Source organism: Notothenia rossii (assembly GCF_949606895.1).
Source record: "Notothenia rossii genome assembly, chromosome: 9".
In the NCBI taxonomy this organism is placed as follows: Eukaryota; Metazoa; Chordata; class Actinopteri; order Perciformes; family Nototheniidae; genus Notothenia; species Notothenia rossii.
The window spans coordinates 14,474,840-14,495,123 of record NC_136907.1 but is presented as its reverse complement, the minus strand read 5'-3'; the positions used below and the strand labels follow the sequence as shown (position 1 = coordinate 14,495,123).

Here is a 20,284-nt window from a genome sequence, read left to right as displayed (position 1 = left end):
ACTGTAGGTGGTATCTTTGTAATAAATTATAGCATAGGGCACTTCAGTATATGTGTAAAATGCCTTGCAGTACCAGGGCAAAATCTATACTTCTGGCATGGTTGTCTCCAGTGAAAAATAGGCTGCAAACCCATTGGTGCCACATTTCCTCCATTCGGATACATTTGTCATGCACATTGCAGCAGGTAATGTGATCTTGCAAGGCCAGACATATATGTGCGCGTTTATATGCACATCTTGAGTCAACTGGGGGGGGCGGGGGGGGGGGGGGTTTAGCTGGGAACAATAAAAGTGAAATGTATACATACATCAATACAACACACCGTGAAAGAGGTGCTCAAATTATGAATGGAGCAAACACGTCCACAACAATAGATTTCAAGGATAGGTTCACAGTTTCTCAAGTCTCAAAGCAATCAGATGTGAAGTGTAACAGCACACTGCGAAAAAAATCCATCTCTAACGCATACATCATTTGAGGCTACAACTTTTGATTTGGACTAAAGAAGTGGGTATCTTCTAATGTCTTTTTAAACGAGTAGTTTAATATGTTTAATTGTCCCTCCTTATAGTGCAGATTGAACCACAGCAAGACCCATAAATCCAAGCAGATAACATTAAAGTTGTGTCTCTACTGGAACTGTACTGGGTCACAAAAAACATTAAGGAAAGTGGCAACCAGGCAGCCAAAAAAAAAAGAAGCAAACTAAGTACACTTAATGGGGAACAAATAAGAAAGTGGGAACAGGTGAGCAGATGGGTGGGGCTATCAGGTGATGAACAGGGGTTATTTAAGGTCAGGAGGAAGTGGTGTCTGAAATGAAAATGTCTGTGGAAAAACAATTCTTACCAAAAGGACTGGGTACCTACAGGACTGTCTCAGAAAATTAGAATATTGTGATAAAGTTCTTTATTTTCTCTAATGCAATTAAAAAAACAAAAATGTCATACATTCTGGATTCATTACAAATCAACTGAAATATTGCAAGCCTTTTATTATTTTAATATTGCTGATTATGGCATACAGCTTAAGAAAACTCAAATATCCTATCTCTAAATATTAGAATATCATGAAAAAGTATACTAGTAGGGTGTTCAACGAATCACTTGAATCGTCTAATTAACTCGAAACACCTGCAAGGGTTTCCTGAGCCTTGAAAAACACTCAGCTTGGTTCAGTAAACTAAATCACAAGTATGGGGAAGACTGCTGATCTGACTGCTGTCCAGAGGACCGTCATTGACACCCTCCATCAGGAGGGTAAGACACAAAAAGAAATTTCTCAAAGAGCAAGCTGTTCACAGAGTGCAGTTTCAAAGCACATCCACAAAAAGTCTGTTGGAAGGGGGAAATGTGGCAGGAAACGCTGCACAACCAAGAGAGATGACCACAGCCTTAACAGCATTGTGAAGAAGAGTCGCTTCCAGAATTTGGGGGAGCTTCAAAGACAGTGGACTGAAGCTGGAGTCCAGGTATCAAAAGTCACTGTTCACAGACGTGTCCGGGAAATGGGCTACAATAGCCGTATTCCCATGGTCAAGCCACTTCTGAACTCAAGACAACGGAAGAGGCGTCTGACTTGGGCTAAGGAAAAGAAGCACTGGACAGTTGCACAGTGGTCCAAAGTCCTCTTTTCAGACGAAAGCAAGTTTTGTATTTCATTTGGAAGTCAAGGCGCCAGAGTCTGGAGAAAGGCTGGAGAGGAGCAAAATCCAAGTTGCTTGAAATCCAGTGTGAAGTTCCCACAGTCAGCGATGGTTTGGGGAGCCATGTCAGCTGCTGGTGTTGGTCCACTGTGTTTCATCAAGCCCAGAGTAAATGCAGCTGTGTACCAAGAGATTTTAGAGCACTACATGCTTCCGTCTGCTGAAAAGCTCTATGGAGATGAGGAATTCATTTTCCAGCATGATCTGGCAACTGCCCACAGTGCCAAAACCACCAGTAACTGGTGTACTGACCATGGCATTACTGTCCTCGATTGGCCTGCAAATTCCCCTGACCTGAACCCCATAGAGAATATGTGGGGTATTGTGAAGAAGAAGCTGAAAGACACCAGACCCAACAATGCTAATGAGCTAAAGGCCGCTATTGAAGCATCCTGGGCATCCATAACACCTCAGCAATGCCACAGGCTGATTGCCTCCATGCCACGCCGCATTGATGCAGTAATCCGTGCAAAAGGATTCCCAACCAAGTACTGAGTGCATTAATGGACATTTTCAAATGTTTGATTGTGTTTTGCTGTTATAAATCTTTTTTTTTTACTTGGTCTGAGGAACTATTCTAATTTTTTGAGATAGGATTTTTGAGTTTTCTTAAGCTGTATGCCATAATCAGCAATATTAAAATAATAAAAGGCTTGCAATATTTCAGTTGATTTGTAATGAATCCAGAATGTATGACATTTTTGTTTTTTTAATTGCATTACAGAAAATAAAGAACTTTATCACAATATTCTAATTTTCTGAGACAGTCCTGTATAGTTGATTTGACTGCTGAAGCTTCTTCACACTTCTTTGAATACAACTATTCACAAAATGTGGTCCCAATCATTTAGAGCAGTAGTTGCCAACCAGTCGATCGCGATCGACCGGTCTATCGCGAGTGTGGTGCGGGTAGATTGCGGACCGTTAAAAAAAGAAGTAACAAAACAAAGCTTTACGTGAATCTCATCATGACACAAGAGAGGACGGCAGGACTGAAATTTCCCGTGTTCAGTGAATGCAACAGAGGCAATACACCAGACCAATCAGAGAGTTGTATGGAAATACACGTGTGCTTGTGTCATTCAAGCTCGGCTCTCTGTGTGTGTGGCAATAGCGCATTTAATGAGAGAGAGAGAGAGAGAGAGAGGGAAGGAGAGAGGGGGACAACAATCTTCTGTCATGTATTTTATACATAATCATGTGTCCCCTCTGTTTAAAGAGATTCGGAAAGTTTCAGGAAAAAGCCATTTATATAAAAACCTGTCTGAAAATGAGCTGATCAGATTTTGGCCACTTTCTGGTGTCATAACGTTGTTATGGCTTGTGTAACCATTAGCCAATAACAAACCAAGGTTAACTTAATCCCACATTTTCACCTGAATCTCCTCCTAGAGCACCATGGCGTTCTTTTTAACCAAATCTCTCTCAGAGGGGCGTGAGGAGTGGCTCCTTATTTTCCTCTAAATTAAAAGACAGAATCAGCACTTTTTAAACAGTCCAGAAACAGAGGGGTTTATGGGATGCTACAATGATCTGTTTGGTATTTCGAGCAAAACACTTCAGAGACATGTTTTGTATATATCTGAGACCTATAATATATTGATGAAAAAGAGTATAATAGGGGACCCTTAAATGAAAATGAGCTGAAATTAGTAGAAACACTGCATCAGTCTCTCATCGTCCGCATGTTGCAAATTACAGAGGTAAAAAAACAATCCATAGGGGCTCCATATACTACGGATGTCCTTTGTTTTTCCTACATCTGATTTTCTTTTGATCTCTCTGTGCCACTGCCTATATATCTCCTTCTTTCTTTCTGACTATCTGCTCCTTCCTTTTCTCACCGGTTGTCTACTTCGCTTCGCTTCCTTTCAGAATGTCAATGAAACTCTTAGAACAGGATGAGATCTCATCTCACTTTAACAGAAGTATGTGTCTCTATGTTTCCTTCTTGCTATTTTATCGGTATCTTTCTTCCTGTCTCTTCTTTTGGTGTCCCCTGTCGTTTTTCTGTCCTTTACTCTGTCTCTCACAGACAGCTCTCAGCAGTACCTATGAAAGGATGACAGATGTAGGTGTTGGCTGGGAGAGGAAGCCTGTCATCTGGTTTCCGATTTTCTATCTTGTCAGGGGCTGGACTCATCTAGACCACAGACGTTACACAAGAACAGTACAATAAACTGCATGCATACAAATGCATGATTTAACTACACACACATACTGCTCCTGTCCTGCTGTTTCCACTGAAAGACTGATGTTTGCTGGTGTCCCAGGGAGTGGGAGTCAAAACAATACGCTGTAATTGAATCCCTGTTGCCACTGTGCACCTTACTCCCTCTCTCTAATTGTGGCAACAATCTCTCACAGTCACTATCTATCTTGAAAGGAGTTTGCTTCTTTGTTTTCTTTTTATTTGTCTCTTTAACCGGCCATTTCTCCCCATCTCTTCTCAATTTCCTATAGATTTTGTGTACGCATTTCTTTCACTATTTGCATGTAAGAATGCTAAAGCACACATTAATGAGCTGGTGTCTTTACTAGATAAATGTTATTAAATGTATGTCCATTTTACTGTGAACGATCATACACAAAACTTGTATTTTTGGATGTAATCATTTCCATGTGTGTGCATTAGTGTCTTGCATATGTGTGTGTCCTTTGTGCGCTGAATGACACCTCAACCCGTCGGTGTCCTCAATGCTTCATTGCTCTTCATTGTTTTGCTGTTCGTTTGACTGACATGTCATCCTCAAAAGATGTTTGCATCGCCTAGGCACTCTAGATTGGACACGCTTGCACGATCCCAGCCTGGGCTGCGTTTGAAGAAAGACAGGCAGTTTGGTTCTGGTTTATTTATAGTCTCTCACACTTGTTCACACTCTGAAGACAATGTTTTCATTAGAAGCCTCGCACACAGGCATTTCCTCATTAGTTACACCTTATCTGAAGTAATTGTTTTAATTTTTCCGGATATAGGTAAAGTGAGTCAAATCATGACAAGTCATTTTCTGGAAAGTGTTCCATTATAGGCAGGGCTTAATGATTGTTGAGAATGTTTGTCCTTGAACACAGCTACAGCTCGCTGAGTTACAACAAACACAATAAAAATGAAATAGTAATATAAATATAGCTCATGATTTGCAAGTAGGTCACTTTGTACTAATAGACGGACCGGGAAGGAATTGTTGTTAATCAGCATCACTCACTTTAATTTAAAATGTAAGACAATCCAGGTCATATATCAAGGATGCTCACAGGAATATACTGAGCTTAAATAAAGGCCTTGAGGGTTGACTCATCCCCAGGAAATAAATTCCATGTTTGTATGTTTATCAGGATTTTAGCCACTATTCGGCATTCTTCTGAAGATTGCGATCTCTAGAGGTGTGGTTTTGAGTGAAATGCCTCAACACTAATTGGATAGATTGCAGTCTAAATTGGCGTAAACATCCATGCTCTCGTTTGGAAAACCTGCGGTAACCTCCTTCATTTCACTGCCCTTAAAGTCATGTATTCTGCAACAACTAGGTTTCCACCAAATGACACACTGTCCCTTTAATATATGTGTGTATTCATGTATTTCACATAATTAGATTACACGTTTCATCCTAGTATGAGCTCGTAAGGTCCAATAATTCAAACATAATTTCCATATGCCATTGTGTTGGAGCTGGAGGGGGCTGACTGTAATTGCATCTTAAAGTACACAGTATATCATTTCAGATCATTACGGGGTACGTAGGTCGATGTAAGAAGAAAGCAGAGTGAGGGATGTGTACAGGTGAAGGAGAGAAGTGCACACACATGCGTGCACAAACACATGCACATGCACACACAGACACACACACACACACACACACACACACACACACACACACACACACACACACACACACACACACACACACAAACTCTTCTAGAGATCTGTAATAAGGTAATCCATTTACTGGGTGGGGCTTGCATCCTGCTATCCTACTGAATGATAGAAACCAGCTTTCATCTTTCAACTCTCTCCCACTGTGTATAACTCTCTTTCTCACCCTCACACACACACACACACAGACACACACACACACACACACACACACACACACACACACACACACACACACACACACACACACACACACACACACACACACACACACACACACACACACACACACACACACACACACACACACACACACACAATGTTATCACTTTCAAGGATTAATCAGCTTATGAGTATTATGCAGGCGGTGAGAATATTTTTTTAAACAAACAGAGATAAGCGATGAAATGTTTTATCTTGAGTCAGTAGGAAGGTCTAATGTAATTCTGTCACGATTTCTAAAACTGTTCATTGTTATGAGAGATTTTTACATTTTCTTCAGAAAATATTCATTTTTGTAAAGACTAGTCACACACACACACACACACACACACACACACACACACACACACACACACACACACACACACACACACACACACACACACACACACACACACACACACACACACACACACACACACACACACACACACACACACACACACACACCTAACACAGAAGAGGGGCTGGTGATATTTACTTTAGTATTGTCGGATATCTAGGACCAGCTGTCATCTGTAGTGTGTGTGGGCATTTATAAAAACGCATAGGCACTTTATTTGTTGCTTATTATTAAGCCAATTGACTAATGTTCTAGTTGTAGACCCAGAGGATATTAAAATAAACCAATAAGGACCTTGTTCTGAAGGTAGCTTGATCTCATGAAAATTCATAGAAAATCAGTACATTTGGCTCGATCAACCTGTATGATGTGTGATTGGGAAAATCAACAAATTAATCAGCAATATTTGAATGGACTTTGTGGACCTTGAGATGCATTCATGGAAATCAGCATGAACCCAAATTAGTTTAAAGGTAAGAAGTTAAAAGATATTTCAATAAAAAACAGCTTTACCACAATTTAAACCCATGTTTGTCAAATATACAAGATTAACAAAAAAGGTGACATAGTTAATGTTCTGTCTGCTAAGAAATCTCGCTCTGTCACTTACAAAGTTTGTTTAAAAACACTCTTAACGCTTCATATTATTACTGGCAAGGCTACAGTATATTTAATGATTGATGGTGTTTCTCTAAAAAGACACAGTTGTACAAGTCACAATGTTGAAGCTACTGATAAAAAGAACAGCTTAAAAAATCATGAATGTAGCCACAAGGTTAAACCACTGTGGCTTCACTGTGGGATAAACAGGTTTGCGGTTGACTAGCTTGGACAGGCTGTGACATTATAACATTTTGAGTTGAACATTTCTTCAGCGCCAACAATCACAGTCGATATGGAAACAGGACTATTAACAGAACAGTAAACCAATGAACATCCTAACCAGATTGATGCCTTGCTCTGATAATTGTCCATAATCTGATCATTATGTGCATGTAAACATAGCCATTGTCTGGTTCCATTTGCCTTCATTCATTTTGCAATGAATGCCGTAGGTAATCAAATCTGTAAAATTGGATCTAAATTGAGTCATGAGACAGCCATAATGCCCCGAATACACACACGTGTGAGTCACAAGGAGAAACCACAAGAGTTGTTCTCCCTCAGAAATACTTTTCTGATAAAAACTGTTAAACTATTTCTCCAAGAAACCACTTTCTAAAGATGGTGTTTTGTTGACACCATGAAGTGAGATGTCCTGGGTGGGCTGACACTTTTTTCATAAAGAAATTGAAAAGAAATAAAGCCCAAAAATTTCCTTTTTATACTTCTGTTTGTGCATATTTCCAAACTAGACACAAAACATTAAGTTTTAGAGGCGCCTCATTTTTAACCTCTAGCAGTTACTGCTTCCCGTCTTATAGGCTATTCACCTCCGCAAGCATGACAGAGACATCAATCTTCTTACTTTTCAACAAGCAAGACAGTACATTTTCCCCAAAAAATCGGACCTTGTTGTGGTGTGAAGCTGACCGTTGAGCGGCCCGACCAAGCAAGGAGGCAGAGGCAGAGAGTTCAAATATAACCCGGTGTGGGCATTTATTACTCTTTGTGGTACATGACACAGCCTCAATCTTACTGTCTCATGTGAACACAGTCACCAGCAACAAGGATCTCACACACACTACCTGTCCACTGACAGGGAAAAACAGAGCCTAAATACACACACACTAATCAGGCCAATAAGACACAGGTGGGGGGGGAGGAGACAACACAGGGCACCAGGTGAACCCAATCACCAGCCACAGACAAAACGGGAGGGGGAACACTTTCAAACTAAACCACATGTGCAATATTACAAGGTCCCGAAGCCGTCAGTCCACAGTGACGAAGTTACCTTTGTCACTATGTGGAAAGGATATAACCACCAAAGGGTCCATTGGAAGTGACTGAAGGGTCAAATGAAATCTTACTTGTGGCATTACCCTAACCCCGATTGGATTATAAAAGAAAAAAGTCTCATTTTACTAATGCTTTCTGCCATAGATACATTTACACTCTCACAGCTTTCTGAATTACATTTCTGAGTGAAATACAGTACAATGGGAACGACAGAAATTGATGTGTTTCTTTCAGATGCCCAGTTTTTTGCAGAAGGAACACTATACATCACCAAAGCAACACATATTTCAATACACTCGTCTGTGTAAACACTTGAATTAACAAGTGTGTTGAAGGCTATTATAGTGTATATTCTTTATCACTCTGATATAATTATCGTGCGCGGCGCGTTGCAGACGTGCGAGAGTCGGAGGCTTTTATAGTTTAATCATCAATGTTTCCCAGCTGATATGTTTGTAGTTAAGATGAGACATTTCTCTGGGTCACACATCTAGCATGGGAGAAATGAGGGAGGACAGAAAGGATGGAGCGAGGGAGGAGGGAGGGAGGGAGCGTGGAGAAAGATATAGGATGGAGAAGAAGATGAATCCCAAACACTTTGCATCATACCTTCTCACGCTCACTCTCCTTTCCTATCTGCCTTCACAGCACACACCTACACAATTTTCCAGTACTTACTAAGGCACTGCAGACTTTTGACATGTAGTAATTACACACACACTCTCACACACACACACACACACACACACACACACACACACACACACACACACACACACACACACACACACACACACACACACACACACACACACACACACACACACACCACACACACACACCATCACACACCATCACACAAACACACACACACACACACACACACACACACACACACACACACACACACACACACACACACACACACACACACACACACAACACCATCACACAAACACACACATGTTTAAATTGCCAGATGAAAGAGCACATACACCAATGGGAGGACTGTGGACGCACGTGTGTCACAAAGATAAAAGCATTATGCAACACATGCAAGCCTTTAACAACCCTTCATGTCATGTCAGCTATGAGGCACAACACACACACACACACACACACACACACACACACACACACACACACACACACACACACACACACACACACACACACACACACACACACACACACACACACACACACACACACACACACACACACACACACACACACACACACACACACACACACACACACACACACATACATACAATATACACACTTACAATATACACACTTACAGGTCACATGATATTAGGTGTGAAGGGACATTTAAGACATGCGGAAAGGCAAAACTAATGTGACAGGACTGGGAGAATTGAAAATGGCCTGTAGGAATTTCCACATATGAAGAAAAGAGCTGAATTATAGAGTAAGACTTCATAAGGATGTCATTTATGATAATTTGGATTGAATATGTGAATGATTGTTTCCCATGCCAAGCCAAAGGTACATAGTGTAGACAAAATGAGAAGAATGTTAGATTGACAGGTAGGCAGGCCCTGAAATAAAGATGTTTACTATTTTTATCTGGGATCTCAATCACATGCATAACCTGATGTTATGCTGACATGCTTTCTGAATGAGTAAGATGGCCCTCTCCAGCGTACGTCCTAGCTTACATGTCTATTCATTTTTCAAATCTTTAAATATCCAAGTCATTCGGCAAATTTGACCTTTTTCTGCGCTGATGTCCACAGACTGTGCAGAGATATTACAGGAAGCCTCAGAGCTTAAAGTGAAGCGTGATTCTGTCAGAGCGGCATGGCATCTACTCTCCTTTGTCACATCAGCCAGCAGTAAATAAAGTGAATAATGAGAAGTGAATCTCCTGGGATAATGTTAGGCCTTATCTGCAATGACAGTTCCTACCACTCTGCGCTGTGCTATATGGAGAAACAACATATTTTTCGAGTCAGACTGAATAATTCTCTTCTTTTTTTTTAGGCGGTGAGATTCTCTGCGAGGTGACTGCTTTCAAGAGTTGCTCCTTGCACAGTGAAATGCCAAAAAAATCCTACTGGCCAAAACACTCTCTTTGAAGTTGTCACTAGAGAGAAGCCACCATGGCACCTTCAAAGGGATTGTGTATCACCTCGGGTTTTCTGCGGGACATTTAGGAATAGTGCTTCATACGGACATGGTGCAATAGTGGTCCTCCAGGCCTCCAAGGAGAAATCAAGGACCTTTCCTTTCACAATCATCATGATGCATGTTTCTGCAAGAATCAAAGGGCCAGTGGTAGTGAAGGCACTAAGGTTTCTGTGTTTTATCTCAACAGGGGCTCAAAGAAATGTTGGACAATTATACCTCTACAAGAATAGCAAGACATTTGCAAAGCAGGATAGAAAGAAAAATAACCTGATTCCTTCTTATATTCTTGAAATTGAGCAAGAGGCATGTTTCAAAAGTGCAAGTGTTTTAACTTTAATCTCATCGCCTCTAATTGTCGAACCATTTCATTTAAATAAAATAAAAAATGCTTCTAATTGTATTGAGCACCAGTGTGCACAGAAACTGAGAAATGTTCTGTGATTGGTTTCGACCTTGAGCTTAAATGGTGTTTAGGATTAATCCTGATTATTAAATTGTGATTATTATAATATTTTGTAATCGTTCAGGATTATTTCTAACTTCATTTATCCTACTTGTTAATGTGTTTTAATGTATAACCCTGTCCAAAGGTTTTTGAGACTGTCACACCCAATTACAATTGCATGTTCAATTCACTACCCTGGAAGTTAATAAAGTTGTTAAAGTTGGAACAGCCTGTGGACAGCCGTTCTTCCTCGCACGTCAGTCGCCGACAACTTCTTACAGAGGACAGGCACATCTAACTAGAGCACGACCCGTATATTTTCGCACGCCGTGTTCTCAACAGACCGTACTCTTTGCATATTAATTATGTTTTCTCCTGGAAAACAAAGGTTTAGACTTTTGGACCTGTTTTAACCTTCTTTTTGTTTTCCTTATATTGCTTCAGCTCACTTATAAATGTGGTCACATAAGACTTCCTTTGAATAAGACATGTACCTCTAATTGAAAAGTAACTTTGAAGTCAAGGTTCAATGTTCTTTATTTGTCATACGAACATAGTTACAGTGTAGTTATGCCGATGAAAATATTGTGTCACAGGCTTCTCCAACAGAGCAACACAAATCACAGAACAAATATAGTGCTAGTAAATAGCAAAAGAAAAATAGTTTTAAAAAGTGAAATAGTGCAATAAGAGTCTATATGCAAGTTATTGAAATAGGATATACTGTATAGGTCAAATGTATTGTTATATGCTTATTTATTCATTAACTTTTTTAATGTGTAGGTACAATATTAACATACAAAAAACACATTTGTTATTATTCAGTATCAACCATAACAACATTGTAACCATAGCCCATATTTATTTATTTTAATTAATGCTAGAGGAAAAGAAAGCCATCTGCCATGTTTTCTACTTCTGCCACAGTTTAATGACCTCAAAGGACACACAGCTTATATCGTGAAACAAAATCAACCTCCCTTTTCTTTTCATACGAGGAATTTAGGGATACATTCTTTTGCAGGGAGGAATATAGAAGGCAGAGGAATAACAACTACAAATCTCTAGTATTCTAATCCCTGTGTATGACAGTGGTTTTCAAATCATTCCTACAATGAAATCCTACTCCTGTCTGTCTTTGGGAAGACAAATCTATAAAACCGCCTGCTTAGCCTGAGGAGCGGAGCGGTGCCAACAAATTCCAGGCTTCCACCATCAGACACAAACACACATAACCCAAAACAAGACAACTCTCAGTAGAAAAGCACACAGGGTCCATAGCTGCAGGCTCTACAACAGCTGAATACCCCCCTCCCTCCATGACAGTGATGTGTGTGAGAGAAAGACAGACTGAAAAACAGAGAGAGACACAGAGAGGGCAAGGAAGAAACAACAGAAAGTGATATGAAGAGAGAGTGTGAGGAAGTGTGTGTTATGTAAACCCCAGGTGATGCTTGTTGTCCTGGATGGAAGAATCACCAGGGGGACGAGTGCTCCAGCTTAGCAGCTCTCTCCACACCTCACTCTCAAGCACACACACGAGCAGGAGTCAGAAAGAAGTAAATAAATAAAAGAGGACAGAGGAAATGTGGGAATAGACATAAGATTATTGAGGGTAGAGGGTGGGCAAGAAAAAGAGGACGATGAAGAGAAAATAGATGCAGGAGAGGCGAAGGAAGAGAGAAGTGAAATGTATTAAATATCCATTTCATAAATGTCAGTGTGTCGTTTCGGGAAGCACAAACACTCCACCTTCAGCTGGTTGTTGTTCAGTCCTGTGCAGCTCAGGAGGGGATGAATTATTTCCCCCCTGTGCTGTGTTTTTTGTTTTATCTGTTTACTGGCTCGTCCTCTGTACCAGTAACTGTCCACGATGAGCGCAATTATGGGAAGGGCCTTCCAGGATACATCTGCATACATCACACACATTTCCACACCCACACTAACATGGCTCCCCGACGGGCCACTGTCGATAACATCCTGTACTCTGCACCTGATGCATGGGGGGGGGGGGGGGGGGGGGTCGTGTTTGTGCTGAAACAGCAGGAAACATCCTCTGCAGAGATGCTTTATGGTCCCTGTCGGGCTGCTGAGTGAGGATGGGCTTCACTGTTCCAAATCTTGACCTGTACAACTGCTGTGGAAATCCCAACTCTGACCCCAGATCAGCACTTAAGACGAGGTTGTGGGAATAGGAAACAGCCAACGGGGGTCCAGATCCGGAGCAACACTGCCCCCTAATGGTTCAGGAGTGGAGGTGTGTCTGGTAGAGATGACGTAAGGCCGGGATGTGTGAGTATGGTTGTGATGCAGTAAAAATATAAAATGTGTAAACTATGAGCAGACATGTTCATTCATTAATTGGATATGTTGTGTCATGTTCAATCAAACTAAATAAATAAATTCACCCCAAATAGAGATAGGAAAATGTTAAAATAACCCTTTAAAAGAGAAAAATATTAGCCTTACTTAAAACAACAGTGATACATCACTCTATTACTTAAAATCTGTGTAGGTAAAGATATACAGTTGGAATGAGAATGTAGGGCATTTTCAATTGGCTTGGTAAATTGGAAATACATTTGTTTTGCTTTTCAAATACACCCTTAAAGCTATTGATGCCGAAGCAATAACATTTGGTCAATAGGCTACACAGGGAGGGAAAGATGCTACCACGGCGCCTGAAGGCAGCATGGCTCGAGGCAGATCTGCTCACTAACAACTCCCGGTAGGCAGAGAGCAGTGGAGCAGCACAGAGATTTATCCATTCAGAGCGACTCAGGAAACACTGGAGCCTAATGCAGACATCGCAATCCTTATTATCCAGAATTTACAGTAGCCTATGTCAGTGCTGTCATGAAACTCCCATTAACCTATTTCTGTAACTGAGGACCGAACATAAAATATACAATCTTGGAAACAACAACTTCTGTTTTGAGGTTATTCTGGGTAGTTTTACTGATCTGCGCCATTTGCTATATTTTACTCTATGAATCATGTTCCAAGCTGGGAATCGAAAGAAATGTAATTTTTGCTGAAGTTTCTCTGATGTGCAGTGAAACACAGCAGGGACTGTTCTTTGTGTGAATTCAAAAAGTCTCAGTGGGACATAAACCTGTAGGTGGAATCCCCCATAATGAAAAACAAAGTTTTATTTTTTCAATAAAGCTTTTAGTGGGAAGAAATTGCTTGCACACCGCTGCGTTTGATTGAATGGTGCAAGGCCTATAATCTGAAGTGATTTGTTCTCACGCAATGTGGATAATTCCGTCCTTCTGACACTTCATCCGTCTTTACTTCAGTAACACTGTCAGATAAAAATGATGAGGTTCCAATATGTTTAAAATCAACAACAAAATAATCAGATAAAAGGGAAATGTACAGTTATGAAAATATGCAATGATTGAACAGATTTATGTGGACCCTAGTGTGTAAAATAAGATTATAATTCATTATTCACATCTCTCCACACCTAAACCCATTTTATTATTTTCCCCATTTCATTTCAAGCAGTTGCAAGGTAGGGCACCATATGCTTAAGTGTTAACAAATTACATATTTGCCCTTTGAGAACCCATCTGCTTTGTGTCTAAATAACATTTTCCGTATCCGCTCTCGCTGGTTGACATTTTGGGCTCAGGGAACCAGAGCAATCAGGACTGGATTGATAATATCATTGAATGCTTGAAGTGAAATAAGGAATAGAAAGATAAAAGAATTTCAGAAATATGGAAATTACCTTTACTATCATCAGGCTGTATACTCAAACTGTGACTGTAATCAGAGCTACGGCCTGTATTCAGGGTAATCGGAAAAATTGTTCTGTATACTAAATGGACTGGCGCACTGAGATCAATGAAACAACTCTTAAAACCATTGAGTCTTATTTAAGAAACCAAATGACCACTTATATCAAATAGAGCTGAAAAGGCTTTCTGAGCTTCTTTTCTTGAATTTTGATCTGTGTGAGGCTGAAATGAGAAGTGTTAAATTTGATTTGTAGATTTACTATGTTGAATTATGTCCACATTTCACAATTTATACCTCAAGATCTTGAAAGTTTTATGTTTCTACACTTCATCTTCCCTTTATGTCTAAGAGGGACAAAGCACAATGTATGGTGACCTTTGGAATACGTGAAAAAATGAAAGGGTCGGGTTCACCTAATTCACTTTTTGACTTCACCTGTATCGCTTTCTGTTAAAGAATGTTGGTCAATAAACTCTTCTCAGCATACTTCATTGAATGTCTGGAAATATAAGTTGTTACTGAGTTTTCTTTATTACATTTTTTATTGAGCAGTAATGAAGCTAACATGTTCTCACTGCCATTCGGGCGGCCATGCACAGAGGTTTTCTGAGGCTGATATTTCAGATATTAGTGGTGACTGGTAAACATTCCAAGGCATATGGGTAAACTGACTTCTATAGAAATAAGTACAAACATGTTTATTGCATATAAAAAAATCTATCTATTAAAAATGGTTTAATGACTTATAATATGGCTGTATCTTGCTCAAGTTACTCAGGAAGCAACTTCAGTTTGCATGCTTCAAAACGTATTCAGAACTCAAGAAAGTTGCCCGTTTTTTGTTTATGTTCTGTTGACTGACTGTACCAGATGTTTAGCTGACAGTGACAGCTGCTGAAACTAAATAAGCGTGCATCCTGCTACCTGCTTCACCTAACTCAAAATAAAGCTGATGAGTTCTTGTTCTGCAAAAAAAACGAATATGGTTACAATCTCAAAATCTCTGAGGCCTTTTTAAGCACTACAAACTACATTTAGACTTTACAGTTCTAATTTTTCTGCATCCCCAGGGGCATCTAAAACGTTATTGATTTTGTTGTGCTATTCATACAGTAATCTCATAAGACCCTCACCAGTCGTTCTTGCATTGTAAAAGGAAAGTCTTTGTTTACTGTATAGAGTTTCTTCAGGAGCATTCAAGGGCAGTGGACACATGATAGGTCTGTGTCTTCATCCTCCGCTTCATCTCTCTTATCATCTGACATACAGCCAGAGGGTAACAGCAACACACTGCGGTCCAGTCCTCACACACACTGCCCTGTGAATTAACATGCAGACAGGCAAACACAAGCATGCAAAAAACAAACACAGGAAGCACACATGCAGAGACAACAACATAGCAGGAAAACACCCGGAACCATGAGATGCATATATGAAAATACATTAAAAAGTAAGTAGTAATATTATTTAATCTGTTCTGTATTCTCCTGGTAGGTATTGGTTTTCCATGTATTGTGAAGTATTAAAGGGCACATATTATGCAAAATCCACTTGTTCATGTCTTTTATACATACATACTGTACATACATACATACATACATACATACATACATACATACATACATACATACATACATACATGTGTCCCGTCTGTGAGAGTTTCAGGCAAAAAGATTAGCTCGCTTTTTTTCCTTGTCCATATAATAACCTGTCTGAAAATGAGCTGATCAAATTTTGGCCACTTTATGATGTCATAACGATTTTTTTGGCTTGTGTAACCATTAGCCAATAACCAACCAAGGTAACCTCCCCCCACGTTATCACCTGAATCTCCTCCTAGAGCACCATGGTGTTCTTTTTAACCAAATATCTCTCAGAGGGGCGTGGGGAGGGGCTGCTTATTTTCATCTAAAGTAACAGACAGAGAATCAGCACTTTTGAAACAGATCTGAAACAGAGGGGATTATGGGATGCTACAATGATCTGTTTGGTATTTCGAGCCAAAGACTTCAGAGACATGTTTTTTATATATCTGAGACCTATAATATATTGATGAAAAAGAGTATAATAGGAGAGCTTTAAATAGGATTTATCAGTGGGTATCAGTGTTATGGATATGGTTAAGAAGGGGCCTACTTCACCTACTGTGCAAACATGCATATTGATATTTTGCCTGGTAGGTGCAGTTTAGCAATATAGGTGAAAACAACTGATAATGGTTATTAAATAGGCTGATATAAGAACACACTAACCCGTATCTTATAGCGCTCTCTGATCCCAACTCGCATGGCAAAAGTGGATCCTGGCAGCAGAGGAATACACAGACACTCGCCATAATGGTGAGCTAAACTCAGGTCCAAACAGCACGGCACCAGAGCCCCGAGGACACCTGCAAGCATAGATTAGCACAATATGTGTTAGTGAGGGTCCTTTGTGTGTTTGCTTGTGACAGAGAAGAATCCGCTTTAAAGGTCCCCTATTTTTATACTGTTTTTCATCAATATATTTAGGTCTCAGATATATACAAACATGTCTCTGAAGTGTTTGGCTGGAAATACCAAACAGATAATGCATTGTAGCATCCCATAATCCCCTATGTTTCAGACCTGTTCCCAAAGTGCTGATTCTCTGTCTGTTACTTTAGATTAAAAATATGGAGCCACTCCCCACGCCCCTCTGAGAGATATTTGAATAAAAAGAACACCATGGTGCTCTAGGAGGAGATTCAGGTGATAAGGTGGTTGATAAGGTGGTTCAACCTAGGTTGGTTATTGGCTAATGGTTACACAAGCCAAATAATCGTTATGACATCATAAAGTGGCCAAAATCTGATCAGCTCATTTTCAGGCAGGTTTTTATATAAATGGAACAGGACAAAAAGTGAGGAAATATTTTTTCCTGAAACTTTCAGAATCTCTTTTCACAGAGGGGACACATTTTTATGTATAAAATACATGAAAAAGTGGATTTTGCATATTAGGTGACCTTTAAAAGAAATGTGAGACAAAACTAAGAGTGAATTAATTGTGATTTGTTGGTTCCTAATTGCTGAGAAAGTCATAAAGCTCTGACCCGTGTGTAGGACCCTGCGTATGAGAATACAGCTTCTGTCTGTGTTTTCACTTTACATGTAGTCTTGTCTCCACAGACGTCGAACAGGCCGGTGCTCCAGCCCCCACCCGTCTGTGTGATGGTGGTGATGGTTGTCGTGGTAATGCCGAGGCCGGGCTGTGTGAGTATTGGGTCTGTAAATGCATAGATATTGCTTGACTCCAAGTCATCTTGACTTCCTGTGGTGAAGCCCCCCTCTTCCTCCTCTTGAATCACTGATGCGTCTGTGACGGAGAGCCTCGGTCTGAAATTCGATTTTGACATGTCTTTAGATAGATGTTTGAACAATGTCCCCCCAGCTTATCAAGCCTTTAACTGTTGCTAAACCAAAGACTCAATGTTAGTCCCAAAGTAAAAAATGTTTACTTACCTGTGAGCAGAAATGTTATGTCACTCATTCAGCCAGTTTAATTTTCTTAGAGGAGCAATTAATTTTATTCAGCTGGCTTTCTTTAAAAATGTTCAGCAGCATGGCCCCACAATTTTACTCGAATGCCACTGATATTATCGTACCACTTTATATGATACAGCATTTATTCATGAATTTGGGTGATTAAGGCCTTCAGCAACACTTCAATCACTGCACATTTTTAAGTTTGTGGAAATAATAGATTAAAGAAATGTTCCTGTTTAGTTAGAAGCATGTAAAAGTAGAGTAAGTGAGCTGTTTGCTGTAATTCCATTGAGGTCAGTGATGACAACACAGTGTGCTAGTAAGGGCAACAAAAAAAATACACTTACTGGTGTGTGACTGTCGTCTGCTCCATGACTAAAAGCTCCTGGAATTCAGAGAGGGGAGAGGCGAGGAGGCGAGAAAGGAGAGGGTGAGCAGGGAGTCAGCAGGAATGAGGAGGAGGAGGGGGCTGCGGAGTGACACTTCCCCAGTGAGAGGGTGTGTGGCTCCAGATAAACCAGCTGTCGGATGGCTCGGCCAGAAGCTGTGTGAGAGAGATAAGTCTTGTAGTTGTCTCCCGTCTGCGACTTTAACTCGCCCGACTGCTAATACAGCTAATGCCAAAAGGGCAGATAGACATCAGGGTGCATGAACACACACGTGTGGCACTATATTATCAGATGTAAAATGCATTCATGAACATAAAATAAACACACCAGCAGAATATGCCGAAAACATTGAAAAAAAGTACCATGATTACTTACAACATAAGAAATTTGACATAAGCACATTTTATTATGGATGTCCAACATTATCACAAACTCATTAAGCAATTCAAACTGTTTGTTTGACCTATAGATTTAAAAACATGTTTTAATTAAATATATCTAAAAAGGTGTACGGTTACACTTACCTTTAAGTCAGAAAGAGACTCATGCAGTGAAGAGCTGGGAAGTGAAAGACGTGTTGAACGCAGAAGTGATTTTGTGTGTGTGACTTTGTGTGTGACTTTGTGTGTGTGTGTGTGTGTGTGTGTGTGTGTGTGTGTGTGTGTGTGTGTGTGTGTGTGTGTGTGTGTGTGTGTGTGTGTGTGTGTGTGTGTGTGTGAGAAACAGAAAGAAAGAAGTGAGGGGAGATTTACGTGGTGTAAGGACACGTAGTGAAACTATTTTCTAGAAATAGGTGTCTGGGGAGGCACAGAGAGTTTACTCACATATTGAGTGGTTTAGGAGAAACATTCAGTAAATTAAATGTGGATGCTCTCATCTATTTCAGAAAGATTAAAATGTATGAGTGACATGTTTGAGTATAGCCTACTATGCATCACAGAAAGTAAGCAGCCATAAACAATAGGCTACATGATTAAAGTTTTATTGGATCTTTGAAATGTAAGGGAAGCTTTTCTTAAATGTTTTATTATTGGCAGTTATTTAGTGATCCATTTGATGATCACTCTTTTGAGCTACAATTAAAAAAAAGAAGGTATTTAGTCAAATGTGTAACTTAAATGCAAAAATGAACGATCACATTTACACACATCAAACTGCAGTGGTGGACGATTACATTAACTTAAGTACTCTTTACTTGAGTTAATGGTTTAGTATATTATATTATTTTTGATGCCGATACATTTGTAGTTTAACTTAAGATTCGGAATGCAGGACTTTTACTTGCGACAAAGTACTTTTGTGAAATGTAGTGCTTCTACTTAAGTGTCAAATCTGAGTCTAGTAGGCCTACTCCTTCCACCACTGAAACACGCATGAATTCACTTACCTGCAAGTTGAGCTCTAACAAGCAACATGTTTTACACGAACCATGTCAGTCTTCAACATTTGGTTTGAACTCTCAGCCCGATTAAAGAAAAGGCTTAAACGTTAAACACGCGCATATTTTCCTGCCGTAGTAAACTCGTAAATTTGTTGATGTCCCGGATCAGTTGCCCAGCAACAACTTGAGACCGACCGAGATGCTGGTCGAAAAATATCGCGTTATTTCGTTCAATTAATCCATGTTTTTATACTTCTGGTTTTGCACGGATTAAAACACACTATATAGAGGGTATTACTTTTTTCATTTGAGAGATGCTGGTAGGCAGGTTAGCTGTTTCGAAATTCCAATGCAGACTTTATATCCAGTCAGTTTAGCAGCTAGTGCTTACACCACCAAACATGTGGATAGCATCAATCTTCTCATCTAATAGGCTACTCAGCAAAGCCAATACGTTTATCTGCCTCACTGATGTATTTTATCCTTGAGTTTCTTGACCCAAACAGCTTTGCTAATATTTGTATTCAACTGGAGAAGTTATTGGCCACATCTCTGTTTAAGATTGCGTGTTGGGGTTATTTATACTGCATTCTACAAGATTATTCACACT

General features: G+C 40.0%; 1 protein-coding gene across 4 annotated transcripts; it reads right to left on the bottom strand.

Annotated features, from left to right (window-relative positions):
• Positions 1–14,911: 14,911 nt before the first annotated feature.
• Positions 14,912–19,836, bottom strand: plac8l1 (PLAC8 like 1). Of its 4 annotated transcripts, XM_079651554.1 has the most exons (6): positions 19,681–19,836; positions 18,818–18,851; positions 18,252–18,448; positions 17,528–17,754; positions 16,652–16,788; positions 14,912–15,717 (listed from the first exon to the last, which is right to left on the bottom strand). In XM_079651554.1, exons 3-6 carry the CDS (start codon positions 18,275–18,277, stop codon positions 15,586–15,588), a joined length of 522 nt encoding a protein of 173 aa, XP_079507680.1. In that variant the 5' UTR covers positions 18,278–18,448; positions 18,818–18,851; positions 19,681–19,836; the 3' UTR covers positions 14,912–15,585. The 4 variants fall into 4 exon arrangements, with proteins under 4 accessions (XP_079507680.1, XP_079507681.1, XP_079507679.1 ...); XM_079651555.1 differs by lacking the exon at positions 18,818–18,851; XM_079651553.1 differs by lacking the exon at positions 19,681–19,836 and having other exon boundaries at positions 18,818–18,917.
• Positions 19,837–20,284: the final 448 nt, after the last annotated feature.